Here is a 16,648-nt window from a genome sequence, read left to right as displayed (position 1 = left end):
TGATCACTGTTATGACCATGGTATGGTGAATGTTTTACATAATTGTACTTCTATATTTTTTGGTTTTTAACTTACACACTATTTGCAAAGCTGACCCCGTGTTATGGGGTAGGGAAAGAGGAGTGTTAGCTGTGATGCGACGACAGAGTCATGGACCCTCTATGGAAGCTGGAACCATGCACGTTTTTGGACTTTTGGTTTTTGGGCATCGTTATTGTTACAAACTCTGAAAATTTTAACGTATGGGATGTAATTGTATTATGGCACCTTACCCTAAACCCTTTTTGGATGAGTACTACTTTTCATTAATTTTGATGATATCCTTGATAATAAATTTAAATTATATGTTGGCTTTCCGCATGTAACACACCCAGGATCATTTAAAACAAGTTTTTTAATGTTTAGTCTTCCTAGTTTTTTATATGTTGAATCCAATATTGAATCCAAAGTATGGATTTAGGTAATGCATCCATAGTTAGTCATTGGGCCTCATAAGATAATCCAATTACCCAAATATAGTGAACCCTTGAAATGTGAGTCACAAAAAGAGTGTTGAGCTCATAACTCATTGGATTCCCAATATGTTTGAGAATCCAAGGAACAATTAAGACTGTGTTGAGAACGGCTAGTCCAAGGGAGGTTACATATACCTAGCACATACCTAGCACCAGCACATATCGGATTATGAATACCCACCGACGCAAGCTGTTTTCCCAATCTATCATTCTTCTTTCCTATCTCTCTTGTTCTTCTACTGCGCACACCCTTAGATCCAAGAAATCTAACAAAATATTGAAACTATGAAAAAATAAAATCCTATTTTTTTTTATTTTTCCAATATGTTATTTTTTTGGATAACTATTACTAACCAAATAGGTCCTTAAGGTGTTTGAAGTTGGATGTTGTAGGTTTAATACTTGCGGTATGAATCTCTTGCTATAAGCCCCAAGTGATGGGGCGATACCAAGGGGTGTCAACGGGTACACCTGACCAAACCCTATAAGGTCCAGGTATGGTGACAAATAAGAAGACCTGTCTGGACCCGAAGGACCAACTAATACATGGAGCCGGGCATAGTTTGTGAAATTTTATACCACACCCGGGCCCGGCCCGAGTTTTGATTAAGACCCATAAATTTTCAATGTGAAAATGATAAAAAATATTATTTTATTGGATATGGTCCGGGTCTGGTTCATGTAGTTCATATTGGGTTCAGGTATGGTTTTTCTTATAGTAGATCCGATTAGACTTAGGTCTGGACCCAATACCATACCCAAAAATCTGGATCAAGTCTGGTTCCACATGGGTCTGAACCAAACCCAACCGGTTGACACCCCTGCAATTCCCTGAAGTGTTTTACGCCATGGACACTCAAATCGGCCCATGGTCAACGGGACACCTCTTGATCGGTATTCAGGATGTTCCAGATTATAAAGGTTGTTTTCTCTTTAAAAAAATCACGAACCCTTTTTTTGAGGGAGGATCAGGTGCAATCACGTTGCACGCTTTGAGTGTGCTGCTGCATTTGACTGCCCTCCATCTCTGGGTAAAACTTAATGAAAGATGAAAGGGTTGACAGGCGGGCGCAGTCAAGTGCAACATCACACTAAAGTGTCCCGCACATATAATGTTTTTGCTGCTGTCAGTGCACATCTCCTTGCGGTGGGACATTGCAGGTTCAAAATCCAGTGATACGTTGAATAACAGGTTTGGATTTTTTTTTTTAAGGCTAATCCAACAGTAAACCCCATCACGAACCGTATATTGGCTGGCCTTTGGTTGGTAAAACCCTTGAGGTCTCTCCTGCCCTCTGAGGCGAAGCAGGTTATATGTTCCCCCCCCCGAACAGGGCAGTTAGCTACATCTCATGATCGAGGGTCCCAAAGAGCACCACGTATGTAAGCATGTGCGTCTCGTATCCCCATGTTTGTCAGCATTAATTAGCGTTGGAGTTTGATAAGATTGCAAAGACTTAAGTACCCTCTCCTCCATTGGTGCAAAAAAAATGACGGTTCTTGAAAAGGAGTGGTTGTAAAGACTTAAGTGCCCCGAAGATGATTATTTAAGACCCAGTCTCTGCACTGCAGGATTATCCGAGAAAAAAATCTCCCCTGGAGGAGGCCATGAACATCAATCCTCTCACTCTCTCTCTCCCTTCTATTTCTGCTTCTGTGCACATCCATTAGAAGATCATGCATTGCTTCATCAAGCACCGACTGACCTATACATTGACTCTTGTGAAGCCTGATTCAGAGTTTTTACCCTTACAGGAGGAGGGTTTGGGGGCTCCTCCCAGCGTGGGTATCATCATTCAACTAAATGAGTTGTAGATCCTGATTCAGAGTTTTTACCCTTACAAGAGAGGGGTAAAACCTCATCTCACTCTCTCTCCCTTCTCTCTCTACTTCTGTGCACATCCAACAAACGATCCAACATTTCTCCATCAAACACCGACTGACCTGCACACTAACTGTAGCATCGTTCAACTTGATGAGTTGTGGAACCTGATTTAGAGTTTTTGCCCTTACAGGAGAGGGGTTTGGGGGCTCCTCCCAACGTGGGTAGCATCATTCAACTTGAAGAGTTGTGGAGTCTGATTCAAAGTTTTTACTCATTCATATTTTAAGGCATTAGATCTCATGTTTGAACATCCACGCATGTGCAGTTTGCTTTTATTATGTTCAGTTGCTTTCTAAATTATACTTTGAATTCTTGTGCATTTTAGATCTATCGATTTGTATGTAACCAGAGCTCATTTTAATTTTAAATTTTTACTGCAACTTCATGCATATGTCTTAATGCTCTCCACCAAAAATCAGATCATTCTGAGTTTGTTTGACCCACTTTAAAAATCAAGATTCAAAACCTATTATTTTGCACCGTCAGGATTTTAGCAGAATCAGGATCAACTTGCGGAAGTGATTTCTCCCTAACCAGAGATGATTTTTCCGATCCGTAAAAAGCGTTGTTTTCTAAATTGAATCTAGTTTGTTCATACCACATTTCAGTGATTTCTATGGTGTTTTCATACCAGTTTTGGGTCAAAAACCATAACCCTGTCACCCTGTGTCATTTTAACAGCTCAGATTTTGATCCATTTTGATTGAATTTTATTTTCCTAATGGAAGATCATTTTTTAATTCTGTAAAACGGGTTCTCTTGGTTTATGTGTCTAGTTCATTCGTGTAAATTTTCAGAATTTTTCATGGTAAATTACTATTTTATTTTGATTAAATACCAAAACCTTGTATCCAGATTTTATAAATGTTCTGATTTTGGCCCCCATATCATGACTGTTGTAGCACTTCTTCAACAAATCGTTATTTGATTGCCAATATTCTTCAGCAAATTATTGTTATGATTTTTTTGAGTCTCTAATGAGTCTCTATTATGATTTATAGTATTTTTGGGTCTCCAACGAGCCTCACAATGATTTATAGTGTTTTCGATCTTTTAACTATGATTTATAGTGCTTTGGGGTCTCCAACGAGCCCCACAACGATTTGTAGTGTTTTTCGGTCTTTTAACTATGATTTATAGTTTTTTCGGGTCTCTAACGAGACCCACAACGATTTATAGTGTTGTTGGACCTCGCTATAGCGATTTGTAGTGTTTCTCGCTAAACACTACAGCGATTTGTGATACAAATCGCTATTCGAATCATGACCAACTTGTCAGGGTCATATCTCCCTAACCAGAGATCGGATTTCAAATCCATAAAAAGTAGTGTCTTTGTTATGAAGTCTAGTTTATTCCTGTAAATTTTCAGCGATTTCTATGGTCATTTGATACCCCATTTGGATCTAAAACCAGACCCCTATCAGTCTGCCTTATTTGAGTGACATAGGTTTTTATTTCATTTTGTAAGAGTCATATCTCCCCAACGGAAGATCATTTTTCAAATCCGTAAAAAGGGTTTTCTTCTTATATGTGTCTAGTTTATATCTAGAAAGTTTTATAACTTTTTATGCTCATTTGATATTTCGAACCAGTTAAAAACCGAGACATGTTATAAAATGTTATAAAACTTAAAAAGTTTGAAACTTCATCTATGTGTCTCGATTTTTAACAGGTTTGAAATATCAAATGAGCATAAAAAGTTATAAAACTTTCCAGATATAAACTAGACACATAGAGTAAGAAAACCCTTTTTACGGATTTGGAAAATGATCTTCCGTTGGGGAGATATAACTCTTACAAAATGAAATAAAAACCTATGTCACTCAAATAAGGCAGACTGATAGAGGTCTGGTTTTAGATCCAAATGAGGTATCAAATGACCATAGAAATCGCTGAAAATTTACAGGAATAAACTAGACTTCATAACAAAGACACTACTTTTTATGGATTTGAAATCCGATCTCTGGTTAGGGAGATATGACCCTGACAAGTTGGTCATGATTCGAATAGCGATTTGTATCACAAATCGCTGTAGTGTTTAGCGAGAAACACTACAAATCGCTATAGCGAGGTCCAACAACACTATAAATCGTTGTGGGTCTCGTTAGAGACCCGAAAAAACTATAAATCATAGTTAAAAGACCGAAAAACACTACAAATCGTTGTGGGGCTCGTTGGAGACCCCAAAGCACTATAAATCATAGTTAAAAGATCGAAAACACTATAAATCATTGTGAGGCTCGTTGGAGACCCAAAAATACTATAAATCATAGTAGAGACTCAAAAAAATCATAACAATAATTTGCTGAAGAATATTGGCAATCAAATAACGATTTGTTGAAGAAGTGCTACAACAGTCATGATATGGGGGCCAAAATCAGAACATTTATAAAATCTGGATACAAGGTATTGGTATTTAATCAAAATAAAATAGTAATTTACCATGAAAAATTCTGAAAATTTACAGGAATGAACTAGACATATAAACCAAGAGAACCCGTTTTACAGAATTAAAAAATGATCTTCCATTAGGAAAATAAAATTCAATCAAAATGGATCAAAATCTGAGCCGTTAAAATGACACAGGGTGACAGGGTTATGGTTTTTGACCCAAAACTGGTATGAAAACACCATAGAAATCGCTGAAATGTGGTATGAACAAACTAGATTCAATTTAAAAAACAACGCTTTTTACGGATCGGAAAAATCATCTCTGGTTAGGGAGAAATCACTTCCGCAAGTTGATCCTGATTCTGCTAAAATCCTGACGGTGCAAAATAATAGATTTTGAATCTTGATTTTTAAAGTGGGTCAAACAAACTCAGAATGCTCTGATTTTTGGTGGAAAGCATGAAGACATATGCATAAAGTTGCAGTAAAAATTTAAAATTAAAATGAGCTCTGGTTACATACAAATTGATAGATCTAAAATGCACAAGAATTCAAAGTATAATCTAGAAAGCAACTGAACATAATGAAAGCAAACTGCACATGCGTGAATGTTCAAACATGAGATCTAATGTCTTAAAATATGAATGGGTAAAAACTTTGAATCAGACTCCACAACTCTTCAAGTTGAATGATGCTACCCACGTTGGGAGGAGCCCCCAGACCCCTCTCCTATAAGGGTAAAAACTCTGAATCAGGATCTACAACTCATTTAGTTGAATGATGCTACCCACGCTGGGATGAACCCCCAGACCCCCCTCCTGTAAGGGCAAAAACTCTAAATCAGGCACATAAGTAGAGAGAGGAGGGAGAGAGAGTGAGAGGGTTGGTGTTCATGGCCTTCTCCAGGAGGAACCCTTTACCTCCATTGATTTCTTCTCTAGAGAGAGAGGGTTTTACAGTGTTTTACGAAGAAAGAAGAAGAAGAAGATGACGATGGAGCAATGTAGGATCGTCTGTTGGATGTGCACAGAAGTAGAAAGAGAGAGTGAGAGGGTTGTTGTTCATGGCCTTCTCCAGGAAGAACTATTTGTTTCCCTTGATTTCTTCTCTAGAGAGAGAGAGGGTTTTACAGTTTTTACAGAGAAAGAAGAAGAAGACATGTTTGTCCTTTTTTTGAACAGAAAAAGAAGAAGACTTTGAAGAGTCAACATCATCCTCGACTTTCTGGATGGAGGACATGTTTGTCCTTTTTTTGAACTGTTTGTTTTTTCTTTTTTGAATGAAGGGCATTTTTGTCATTTTCTCAAACCATCACTTTATGAGAAGAATAGCAAGAAAGGGTACTTAAGTCTTTGTAACAACACCAGAGTCCGATGCAAAGTTATGTCAACATACACGGGAATACGAGCCCCATGTGCTTGTATACGTGGTGCTCATTCAAAGCCCCGAACACAGACGTGGGATTCAGTGAATCATCGGGGGCGAACATACACAACCCTCTCCCTCTGAGGAGTACACCCAGCTTTGACCTTCCAAGGGATACCACCCATGAGTTTCAAACTTTCGACATCCCATCAACTTGGTGACATTCACAAGTCGCCCCTACCAGATGAGTAGCCCCCTGTGGGGGCATGAGTTTTGATATATGTTGGGCCCCATATCACTAAATCTTAGGATTGCAAATGGGTCGAAGAGGATTTTGTAAATTTTAGACGCCCTGGATCTAAAACCGACCGGACATTCTGATGTATTTTGGAATCCCAAATCCTGACTGTTTGCATCCCTATTGAGTCTGCTCTGCCATTCTCTGCATGCAAAATAAAATATAGTCTCTCTCTCTCTCTCTCTCTCTCTCTCTCTCTCTCTCTCTCTCTCTCTCTCTCAGACACGCACGGAGAAGGATAACATCATAAGAAAGCCCTGTTAGAATGCCTAACAAGGCAAAGCCAAAGGAAGATGCCTTAGATCGTGTAAACACCAGCTGCCGAACGAAGACGTCCTTTCCCAAGGCAACCCCTGCGTAGCCGACGACGAAGGATCAGGCAGACGCCTACCAGATTAGACAATAATGAATTATTTACACATCGGTGGGTGCCAAAAAGCAAACTGATGAGTGTAATAAGATTGCATAAATATTTGTGCATTAAGTATCTCATTGGCCTTCATCCGGCCTTGGGATGGATCAGGGGATGGACAAATATTTGTGCAATCAATGGTGTGGTTTGTCGTCTCTTCCGTCCGTGTGGCATTCGACTCAATCCGTGAACTGTGCTGCCAAAACGTAAGCTGTCAGCAGAGCCGCGTTAAACTCTGCTCATAGTTCTGTGCCTTTACCTCTTTTTCATCGTAACACATACTCACATACATGCAACCCTCAAAAAGGCTTTCTAAGGCAAGTACCTTTATTGGGTAAAGTTCTAATGCAGGTAACTTCTCACTTTGCACAATAGGTGTGCTACATGGCACGTTTGTAAACAAAAAAATGTTTCATAGAAAAAGAAAATTTTGCTTTTGAAAAGTTTTGATTTGATATTTTTTTTAAAATGAAATTTTTACTTGTTTGGGTTGCATGAGAAAAATAAAATAAAAAATCTGGAAAAAAAAAATGAAAGAGAAGAAGTGGAAGGGGTGGTGGTAGAGCTTCTGGCACGGTTTTTAGAGAGAAGGGTGACTGTTTTACCGTGAGGTAATGGTGGTGGTGGAGCTTCTCCGATACTGCTTTTAAGGACGTGGGTGATGGTGGGTAGTGATGGATAATGTTGATTGATGGTGGGGAGGGCGGCTTTTGGAAAGGTGGGTGGTGGTGAGATGGATGGTGAATCGGTGATGATGACAGTAATGGTGGTGGTGAAAAATCGTCATGAGAAGTGGCGAAGCTTTTCCGGTGTCATTTTTGGGGATGTGAGTGATGGTGGGTGGTAGTGGTGAGATGGGTGATAATGATGGATAGTGAAAATCCGTAGAGACGGTTGGTGGTGGAGAGTGGACCTCACCATTTTCTCTTGGCATGTCTTGAATGTTCTTTTATCAAAAAATGTGTTTTTTCATTTAAAATGGTTGATTTATTTTTTAATTTGTATCACTTTTTCTATGTTTTTCCCCACTTCCAAACATCATCAACATAAGAAAGCCGCGAGGAGGGCATGAGGCTGGCAATTAATGTATAGACTACCATTCTAAAGAGTTGGTAACTATCAAGTCCAACTGGTCAAGTGACACCCGCCAACCAGAGTCCATAGATTTGCTCCTTCCACACCAACTGGTTTGGGAAATACAATGATGGCTTCAGAAATAAGGGCCTCATCAGCCTTTTTTTGGTATTTTACAGAGCAATGCCTGGAAGAAGCATGTTTTATAATAGTAAAACCACCCGTTTATTCAGCATTTTATTCTTGATTTTTTGTGGATCATGTCTTTCTTTAGTCGAAAACATGTTTTGGATCGTGCAATTGTGCTTTGTAAGCGAGACATTTAATTTTAGAGCTTAAAAAATTGAATTGTTTTCCAGTGTAAAATCGATAGATCACAATGCACTAAATTGCACAACTTAATGTACCATTATCCGTTGAAACTTGTAGTAAATAAACCATGAGCATCTGTGAGGGCCGGGTCAGATTGATCAGTTAAAGCTCAACACTTGCACCATCGTTATGGGTAAAAGAAGCCTACCCAATGTCATGGGCTGGAAAGTTTATGCAATGTTTGAAAGTGGGACAGTAATAGGAAAAGTTGACCACCCAATCCAATCTATAAAAAAGCTTGGATTCCAAATGCCCGATAAGGCACTAAATTTTTTAAAAATTAACTATTGCATAGTAACTTAGTAACTATTACTATTTACTGAATTAATTAAGTTAATTTTTATAAAAACTAGAAAGATAATTAATTGAGTGCATGCATTAGAAGTAATTGATAACTTGTTAATTATTACTATTTACAAATGGATTTAAATTGGACTAGGCCAGCCCGCTGCCCAGCCCTAGTAGGATATTCAAAGATGAACGTTCCGGTGCTGACTGCCTCCTTGAACATATTGTTCTTAACATCTTCCTAATGGTGGGACGTCGACAGGGGTTTCAATCCCTTGAGTGGGTGCTTGGACCATTATTCAATTGTAATCCTACTTGCCTCTATGATCGTCGACCTCACATCGATCACTATGACTGTATGAGAAGTTTTGTTCATCTGAATACTGAAATGTTTTATTTTTCTCTCTCAAAAAAAGAAATAATTAGTTTGAAAAAGGTTGTGTTTCCAATTTATTATGCATAACTCACAGGTTAACTTAACCGAGATCTCCATTTGAGAGTTTCAGTGAAAAGATTTTTTCAGAAAAGATAGCATTCTTTTTGGAATATCAGGCAAAGGGTGGGACCATGGGATTTTAAATGAAAATTTTCCTTTTATATATAGGCAGGCCTCCACACCATCTGACACTATAAAGTAGAAGCCTTCACCTTCCCCTTCCTCCTACTTTATCATATCCCACATACTGTTCCAACCTCTAACAAGAATCTCCCACCATGTTCCCTTGTTTTCCTTGCAAAAGCCGGAGAACTTTGCCAGAAAATCAACCGGAAAAGGATATGGATCCCAAGGTGAAGAAGAGAGGGGGACTTAGGACAATGCCTTTTATTTTAGGTAAGGCCATTTTCTTGGCTTAATCATTTCCTTTGATTTTTCGCATGAACTTTTATGTTTTTATTATATGTCTGTGATTGACACCTTCTTGTTGGTTAATTTTTGGTGTTGTACAGCTACTGATATATGTGATAGATTTGCTGTAACCGGGTTCTATGCTAATATGATCACATACTTGACTCAAGTGCTACACATGCCTATGGTTCAAGCTTCCAATACACTCACAAATTTTGCGGGCACGGCCGGCTTAACACCATTGATCGGTGGATTGATTGCCGATTCCTTTGCCGGCAGATTTTGGACCATAACCGGCGCTTCCATTTTCTATCAACTGGTAATTACAAGTATCAAAAGAATTAGTGACTTTAATTGTGTGAGTTGTGGCTTTCTTTTATAAAAGAAAATTATGTGAGTCGCGGGCCCACAAAAATTGGTGGGCTATGCAATGATCTATGCCGTTAATCCTACACGTGTGGATGGTCTGGATCTAGTTCATGGCTCACAAAATCTGGTTATCACATGGGTTTTATCTTAAACCAATGTCTTGGCTAGTTTAGGCTATATATGGCATAAGCATAAAGCTCAGGTTAAGAGTCTTTGGTTTTTATTTGAAGCATATATAAGTTTATAACCATATTCAAGAATATGATCAGCGTTTCCTGTAGAATCAGAGAAATTACAGTTCGAATTGTTTGTCTTGCAGTTGATTGAAAAAAAAAACCAAAGTAGAGTGTCATCGTTTATGAACGTGCATGACCAAATCTTATTCTCGGGAAAATCTCGCGAAATTTTAGAATTGTTGGGTTTTTTTTTTAATATCTTAGAGAAGATATTGTTATATATAAGGATTAAATAAAACATGTATAGAACATAAATAAACATAGATAAAAGTATAAACATTTAGAAAATAACATAAAGTATTAAAAGCATGATATTTTTGAAATATGCGATATTTTGAAAATATCGTGCTTTGGGGGTAATATATCGGCCTAGTTATGTAAGAGCTTAATGTACCAACGGTTCCCCTTGGTTTAGTAGAGAACTCGTATTTACTGGACATGGTGCTCTGGTCCAAGGTTCAAGTGTCAGACCAATGTTGTCAGTATCGGCATCAGCCCTGTATCGTTTGTCAATCAGAACGGGATGATTGTTAGAGCTATTAAAATAATATTAAAAATAATTTTATGTTTTTTATACTTAATAAAAAATAGTCGATTCAGGGGTGAAAGCTTATAGATTTTCTGCTGATACACACTGATACTGACAACATTGACAAACCTCTATTCTATTAACATAAACCCCACAGTGGAAACATGGATCAGGTTGGACTTCATGTCCTTACTGCTCAACCTAAGTCCCAATCATTCACACATTATGTGCATCCCTTACAACAGACAGGACAAGGTGCAACTTGGACAACTTGGTATAGTCCTTGTCGACCGTTGGATTATCTTGAGTTTTTCCTCTGCAAGTTGCTTGTTTGGTAGGAGCTGTTAGTGCACTTTTCCATATGTTGAGACGTTGCTAGTTCAAAACCCAATGGTATGTTGTGTAACTGGTGGGGGTCTGCCTAACCCCGGAAGCAGATCAGGTCATGCTGAACATGAGCGTTTTTGCTCATGCCGTGCCACGTAGTTTTGTTGACTTTTGAGCTTGTTAAAATGCAAATCGGATGGCCACGATGTCAGCATGAACAAAAACGCTCATGTTCAGCATGACCTAATCTGCTACACCTAACCCCAGCTTGCCTTTCAAAAAAAAAAGTTGGTACAACTCATGACTTCTAACAGCTTGGGAAAATTTTCAAGGACATTCAGAAAAGAGGTCATTTTTTATGCAGAGCTGCTGCACTTCTGCAGCCTTTGACAGCCGTCTATCTCAACATGTCTCGAGATAGAGACCACACCCATCTCGAGAAATGCTAAGATGAGTGCCTGTCAGTGGTGCTTCATCATGCAGCGCCGCTGCATATAATGTGAGCACTTTAAGACATTTCAAACCCCCACGCCTTCAAAATTTCCCCCCTAAGATACTTTTTTTCTTACTGGGATAATCTCAAACATTAATATCATTCTAAGGTCATGAAACGTCTGACCAAGTTTATGAATTTTGAAAAAAAAAAAAAACGGTGTTCCAAAATGAGCCACACTTTTCAGGTCAGTGATGTGGTGACCACCACCAATGCAATGAAAAGGATTTGGTATGTTTTGCCAGAAAGTGAAGTCACACTTTTACGTACGTGATAGGTTCATGAAATTGAGACTGCTTCTTTGTTCATGAACTCCAAAATAATTGGAGTTCACGAACTTGGTCATGTTGATTATGGTTCCAAACGCTCCCTAGGCCAAGCCCTTAATAATCTTGTGGACTAGTGTTGACTTGGCTTGAGGATTTCATGGATTAAACTATTGTAACTTTTCCATGCTAATATCATGGACTTCGTCACGTCACGTTTGGAAGATGGAAAATGGTAAGAAAATTGCAAGTAGAAAGAAAATGGCAATTTTTTCAATCATCCCAAACAAAAGAAAATTTTTGAAATGCAATTTTATCTAAAGTGTGATTTTTTACAAAAAAAAATCTAAAAAATGTGATCATTCAATTGAGGTAGAGAAATTTTTTCTATGAAAAATTATATTTTATTAAGGTAACCATACACCCCCAACACATCTCATCCCATGGGCTGCCACAAGAAAAGCTTATTTCATCACTTTTCTCCCACCCACCATCATTTTCAGGTCTCTCTCTCTCTCTCTTTGGGCTGATCGACTTAACCCGAGCTTCTTTTCTCATATTTTTCATTTTGTTTTTCTCATGCTACACAAATAAGTGAAAAATTTTCATTTAGAAAAGTAATCATATCAAAACTTTAGGCAATTTTTTCCCTGTGAGAATTTTTCTTGCTTCCAAACGTGCCCATCTTGAAGTCCATTGTTTCTTCTGCCATTTAAACTTATATTCTATTATAAGCTAAGTAGGTTTAATTGCAGCATGCCTAAGGAAAAATGGACAAGAAATATTAGAAAACATACGCAGATGGAACATGATTGTAACCCTAATTATTCATCTTCTGGACTATCAAACAACAAATGTTATCTAATATTATCCCAAATGAAAGGTGGTACACAAGAAAAGAAAATTCACATGAACACGTTATTCAAGAATTGCTATTATCAATGAACTAAACAAATGATAGACATGCCAACTATCATTTGTTATTATCAGTAGGGTGGAGTTTTATTGCAGGTCCTCTTCTGGTTGAGGTGCCCTAGTTTTAGGACCAAAACACCCATGTTATATGGAACCAAGTCTTGATTTATGAAAGCTTCAATACGTATATTCCTATGGGTATGCACAGACTGAGATGACTTGACTATTTTGTGATTCATTTAACTAGTAGTGGTCCTAATTTTATTTGAAATGAGCGTACCTGTGACCTCTTTTATATCCAATATTTCTTTTCCATAAATTATGGTTATCACAAGATGCTCATAGGATGGGGACAATGAGGTTAGTAACAACAATGTTTTATCCTCATCTTTAAGTTTAACATCCAAACTAAACAGACCAGCAATAATCTTATTAAACACACTGAGATGATCAAGAATGGGAGTACCTTCCTTCATATAAAGACTATAAAGTTATTTCTTAAGGTGTAACTTGTTGGACAAGTTCTTGGTCATATAGAGACTCATTAACCGCAACCACAATCACGTCGTTGTCCTCTCTTTCATCACGTTACACATGACTTCATTTGATAGACACAACTCAATCACACCAGCGGCCCTCAAGTCAAGATTATCTCATTCATCATCGATCATGGTCTCTGACTTATTTGCCTTTCCGACAAGGGCCTTATGCAACCCTTGCTGTGCAAGTAGAACTTTCACCCGTCTTTGCCATAAGGAGAAGTTTCTTTTGTCATCAAATCTCTCCACCTCAAACTTGGAGCTAACTAACTTAGAAGACATGACTTTCTACAAACCTGGTTCTAATACCACTTGTAGAGAAATGAGAGTAAAAAAAATTTGCACGGAAGCAATATAGGCTATCTCGGGTGCACAACCCGAGTCAAAACCCACACCATAACCAACACCTCTCTCTGAGGATCCATGCGTGGTGATAAACTTTCTTCCTTCCTCTCATTCTCTTCACTCTCTCTCTTACTTTTTATCTCTCTACATATTACATACAGTCACTCTGCTCACAACACTCTACTCTTCTCCCCCCAGCACACAGCCTCTGCACCCTTATTTATAGATGGCATAGAGCCTTCTAGACTCATTTTAGAAACCGAAGGGGTTTTGGCCATTCAACTTCCTCTACATTAATGAGAAGTGGGTGGCTATTCCACTTCCTCACATCATTAATGGAGGGACAGGGCTGACCCTTCAACTTATTCTGCATTAATAGGAAGTAGTGGGTGTGTATTCCACTTCCCTACATCATTAATGAGGGATAGGGCTGGACCCAACACCGTGGACATGTTTCATAATATGCTAGCACACACCATTGTTCCTTTATAATTGTTTTTTTATAGTGTCCTTTATAATTGTTATTAGCACATTTTAATTATATTTTGTAAAGACGATATATATATATATATATATATATATATATATATATATATATATTAAAAAATAATCAATTAAATAATTTAAAAAATCTGCATCCTATTTTCTTTTAAAAAATAACGAAATCATGTCTCTTACTCATGTTGAGCCTTAGTTGGTGTCAACTAGAGGTGAGCACTGGGCCAGGCCTCTAGTCCGGCCCCGGCCCGGCCTGAAGCAGTCCAACAAGGTTGTGCCCAGCCTATATATATATATATATATATATATATATATATATATATATATATATATATATATATATATATATATGTGTGTGTGTGTGTGTGTGTGTGCGCGCGCCCCTGCGTGTGAACTTTTATGTATATATAAATAAATAAATAATATATAGGTGCATTGACATTTATATGTATATAGATTCAATACGTCCTGAACATATAGTAACAACGTCACGATATTATCACAATGATGACCATGATTTACTTGGTTTTCCTATATTTTAAATATATCGTGATAATATAACCATGTATTCAAAATATCAGGATATATGTGACGATAGTCTAAAGTCAGCTTGAACCACTCAAACTTGGCAACTTCTTTGCAGGGAATGGTACTCCTCACACTGTCTGCCATCCTGCCCGGGTTCAGGCCTCCACCCTGTTCGGGTCAACAAACGTGCCAAGAGGCATCCACATGGCAACTGTGGGTCCTATACACCTCCCTCCTCCTGACCAACATAGGCTCGGGTGGGCTCAGACCTTGTGTGGTAGCATTTGGGGCTGACCAGTTTGACTTGACCCAGTCAAAGAAAAAGAAGGACAAGACCTCTGATTTCTTCAATTGGTACTTCCTTTGTATGGGCCTGGCTAGCATGGTGGCTTTGACCCTTGTGGTCTACATCCAAGACAATGTGGGCTGGGGTTGGGGCCTAGGTGTGCCAACCATTGTTATGACCATCTCTGTGTTCATCTTTCTGCTTGGCTACCCTCTGTATGTGTTCTACCGGCCGGCCGGCAGCCCGTTGATGCGGGTGGCCCAAGTGATCGTCGCAGCGGTAAAAAAGAGGAGTTTGACCAAGCCAAGGGGCCCTGGTGAGTTGTATGAGAACATGGAGCTGGATGCTGCAATCTCTGTCAATGGAAGGCTCCTTCACTCTGACCAGTACAAGTAAGCATAAGGGTGTAAGCCTATATGGTCAAGGGTAAATGATGGTTTGGATCCAACTGCATATAGTGTGTGGATCTGGATCCAATTGGGTCGGACAGTGCTAATGATCTTTTGGCCCATGCAATATATGCAGGTTCTTTGATAGAGCCGCCATAATAACCGAAGGCGACTTCATTAATGAAGCTGGCAAGCCCAAGCCATGGCGAATCTCCACCGTCCATCGGGTGGAAGAGCTAAAATCGATCGTCCGAACGCTTCCCATCTGGGCGGCCAGCATCTTACTCATCACTGCCTCTTCTCACCAAACTACATTTTCAATCCAACAGGCGCGAACCATGGACCGCTACATGTCAGGGTCCTTCAAGATCCCCCCAGCCTCTATGAACTTCTTCAACATATTCTCTTTGGTACTGACCCTTGCCATCTATGACCGGATCATACTCCCAATCAAGCATAAGTTTTTCCGCAAATCGGGCCGACTGTCGTACTTCCGACGAATGGGGATAGGCATGACCTTGTCCATTCTGAGCACCGGCGTGGCTGGATTTGTCGAGGTCAAGCGCAAAGCAGCTGCAGCTGAGGCTGGGCTACTAGACCAGCCACGCTCAACCATACCAATTAGTGTATTTTGGTTGGCACCTCAGTATAGCATTCATGGCATAGCTGAAGCTTTCATGATGGTAGGTCACATGGAATTTCTATACGACCAGTCGCCGGAAAGTATGAGAAGTTTTGGGATCGCGCTCTTTTGGATCTCGTATTCTGCCGGAAATTACTTAAGTACGCTATTAGTAACATTAGTTCATAAGTATACTAGTAAGAAGCAGAATTGGCTACCCAACTATAACCTTAATAGGGGTAAATTGGAGTACTACTACTGGTTAGTAACAGTGATCCAGATTGTTAACTTGGGATATTACATAGTATGCACATTGTTTTATACGTATAAGCCCTTAGAGGTGGTGAATCCTGAGAACCAGGCCGGTGTGCCAGTCAACTGCATGGGCCATAATGGACACGTCGAGCTCGCAATGACCGACACGTGTAGAGAGTCGTCGAGTGAGGACCCTGAGGCTGGTGCAGTGCAGCCTGAGCAACATCAAGGATGATCCTAGCTGTTTGGCCTTGTGGAGCTTAGAGTGATCAAGTGTGATCGATGCACTCTTGGGCTTATTACTGAGGCAAGAGGCTTGGGCTTGGTAAATTCAAGAAGCCAATGAGAGGCGACACTTGTAAATGTATTTCTACAGGAGATATATTGTGATAGCAAATTTAAGGTAAGAAAATTGCTTGATCTTTTGTTTAGTTGGCAGATTAAGCTTCAATAATTGCGTTTGTCTTTGAGTTACATCCACCCAAAATTAGAAAAAAAAAGGTTAAGATAATGAAAATCCAGTCTATAGGGGATTTATGGTTACATGTAGGTTGATTCTGCCCCGGGTCCGAATAGTTGTTTTTTTTCAATGTTGTCAGTATCG

The 16,648-nt window shown here is 39.1% G+C and overlaps 1 protein-coding gene across 1 annotated transcript; it reads left to right on the top strand.

Moving 5' to 3' along the window:
- Positions 1–9,254: 9,254 nt before the first annotated feature.
- LOC149843896 (protein NRT1/ PTR FAMILY 3.1-like) lies at positions 9,255–16,412 on the top strand. The gene is made up of 4 exons (XM_090001986.1): positions 9,255–9,432; positions 9,549–9,766; positions 14,608–15,170; positions 15,304–16,412. The coding sequence occupies exons 1-4, from the start codon at positions 9,315–9,317 to the stop codon at positions 16,277–16,279; spliced, it is 1,875 nt and encodes a 624-aa protein (XP_089858112.1). The 5' UTR covers positions 9,255–9,314; the 3' UTR covers positions 16,280–16,412.
- The last annotated feature ends 236 nt before the right edge of the window (positions 16,413–16,648 follow it).

The sequence above is a fragment of the Nuphar pumila genome, chromosome 3 (assembly GCF_984573655.1).
Source record: "Nuphar pumila chromosome 3, dmNupPumi1.hap1.1, whole genome shotgun sequence".
Classification (NCBI taxonomy): Eukaryota; Viridiplantae; Streptophyta; class Magnoliopsida; order Nymphaeales; family Nymphaeaceae; genus Nuphar; species Nuphar pumila.
Note: the sequence above shows the minus strand (reverse complement) of the source record. Positions and strands in the feature narration are given on the sequence as shown.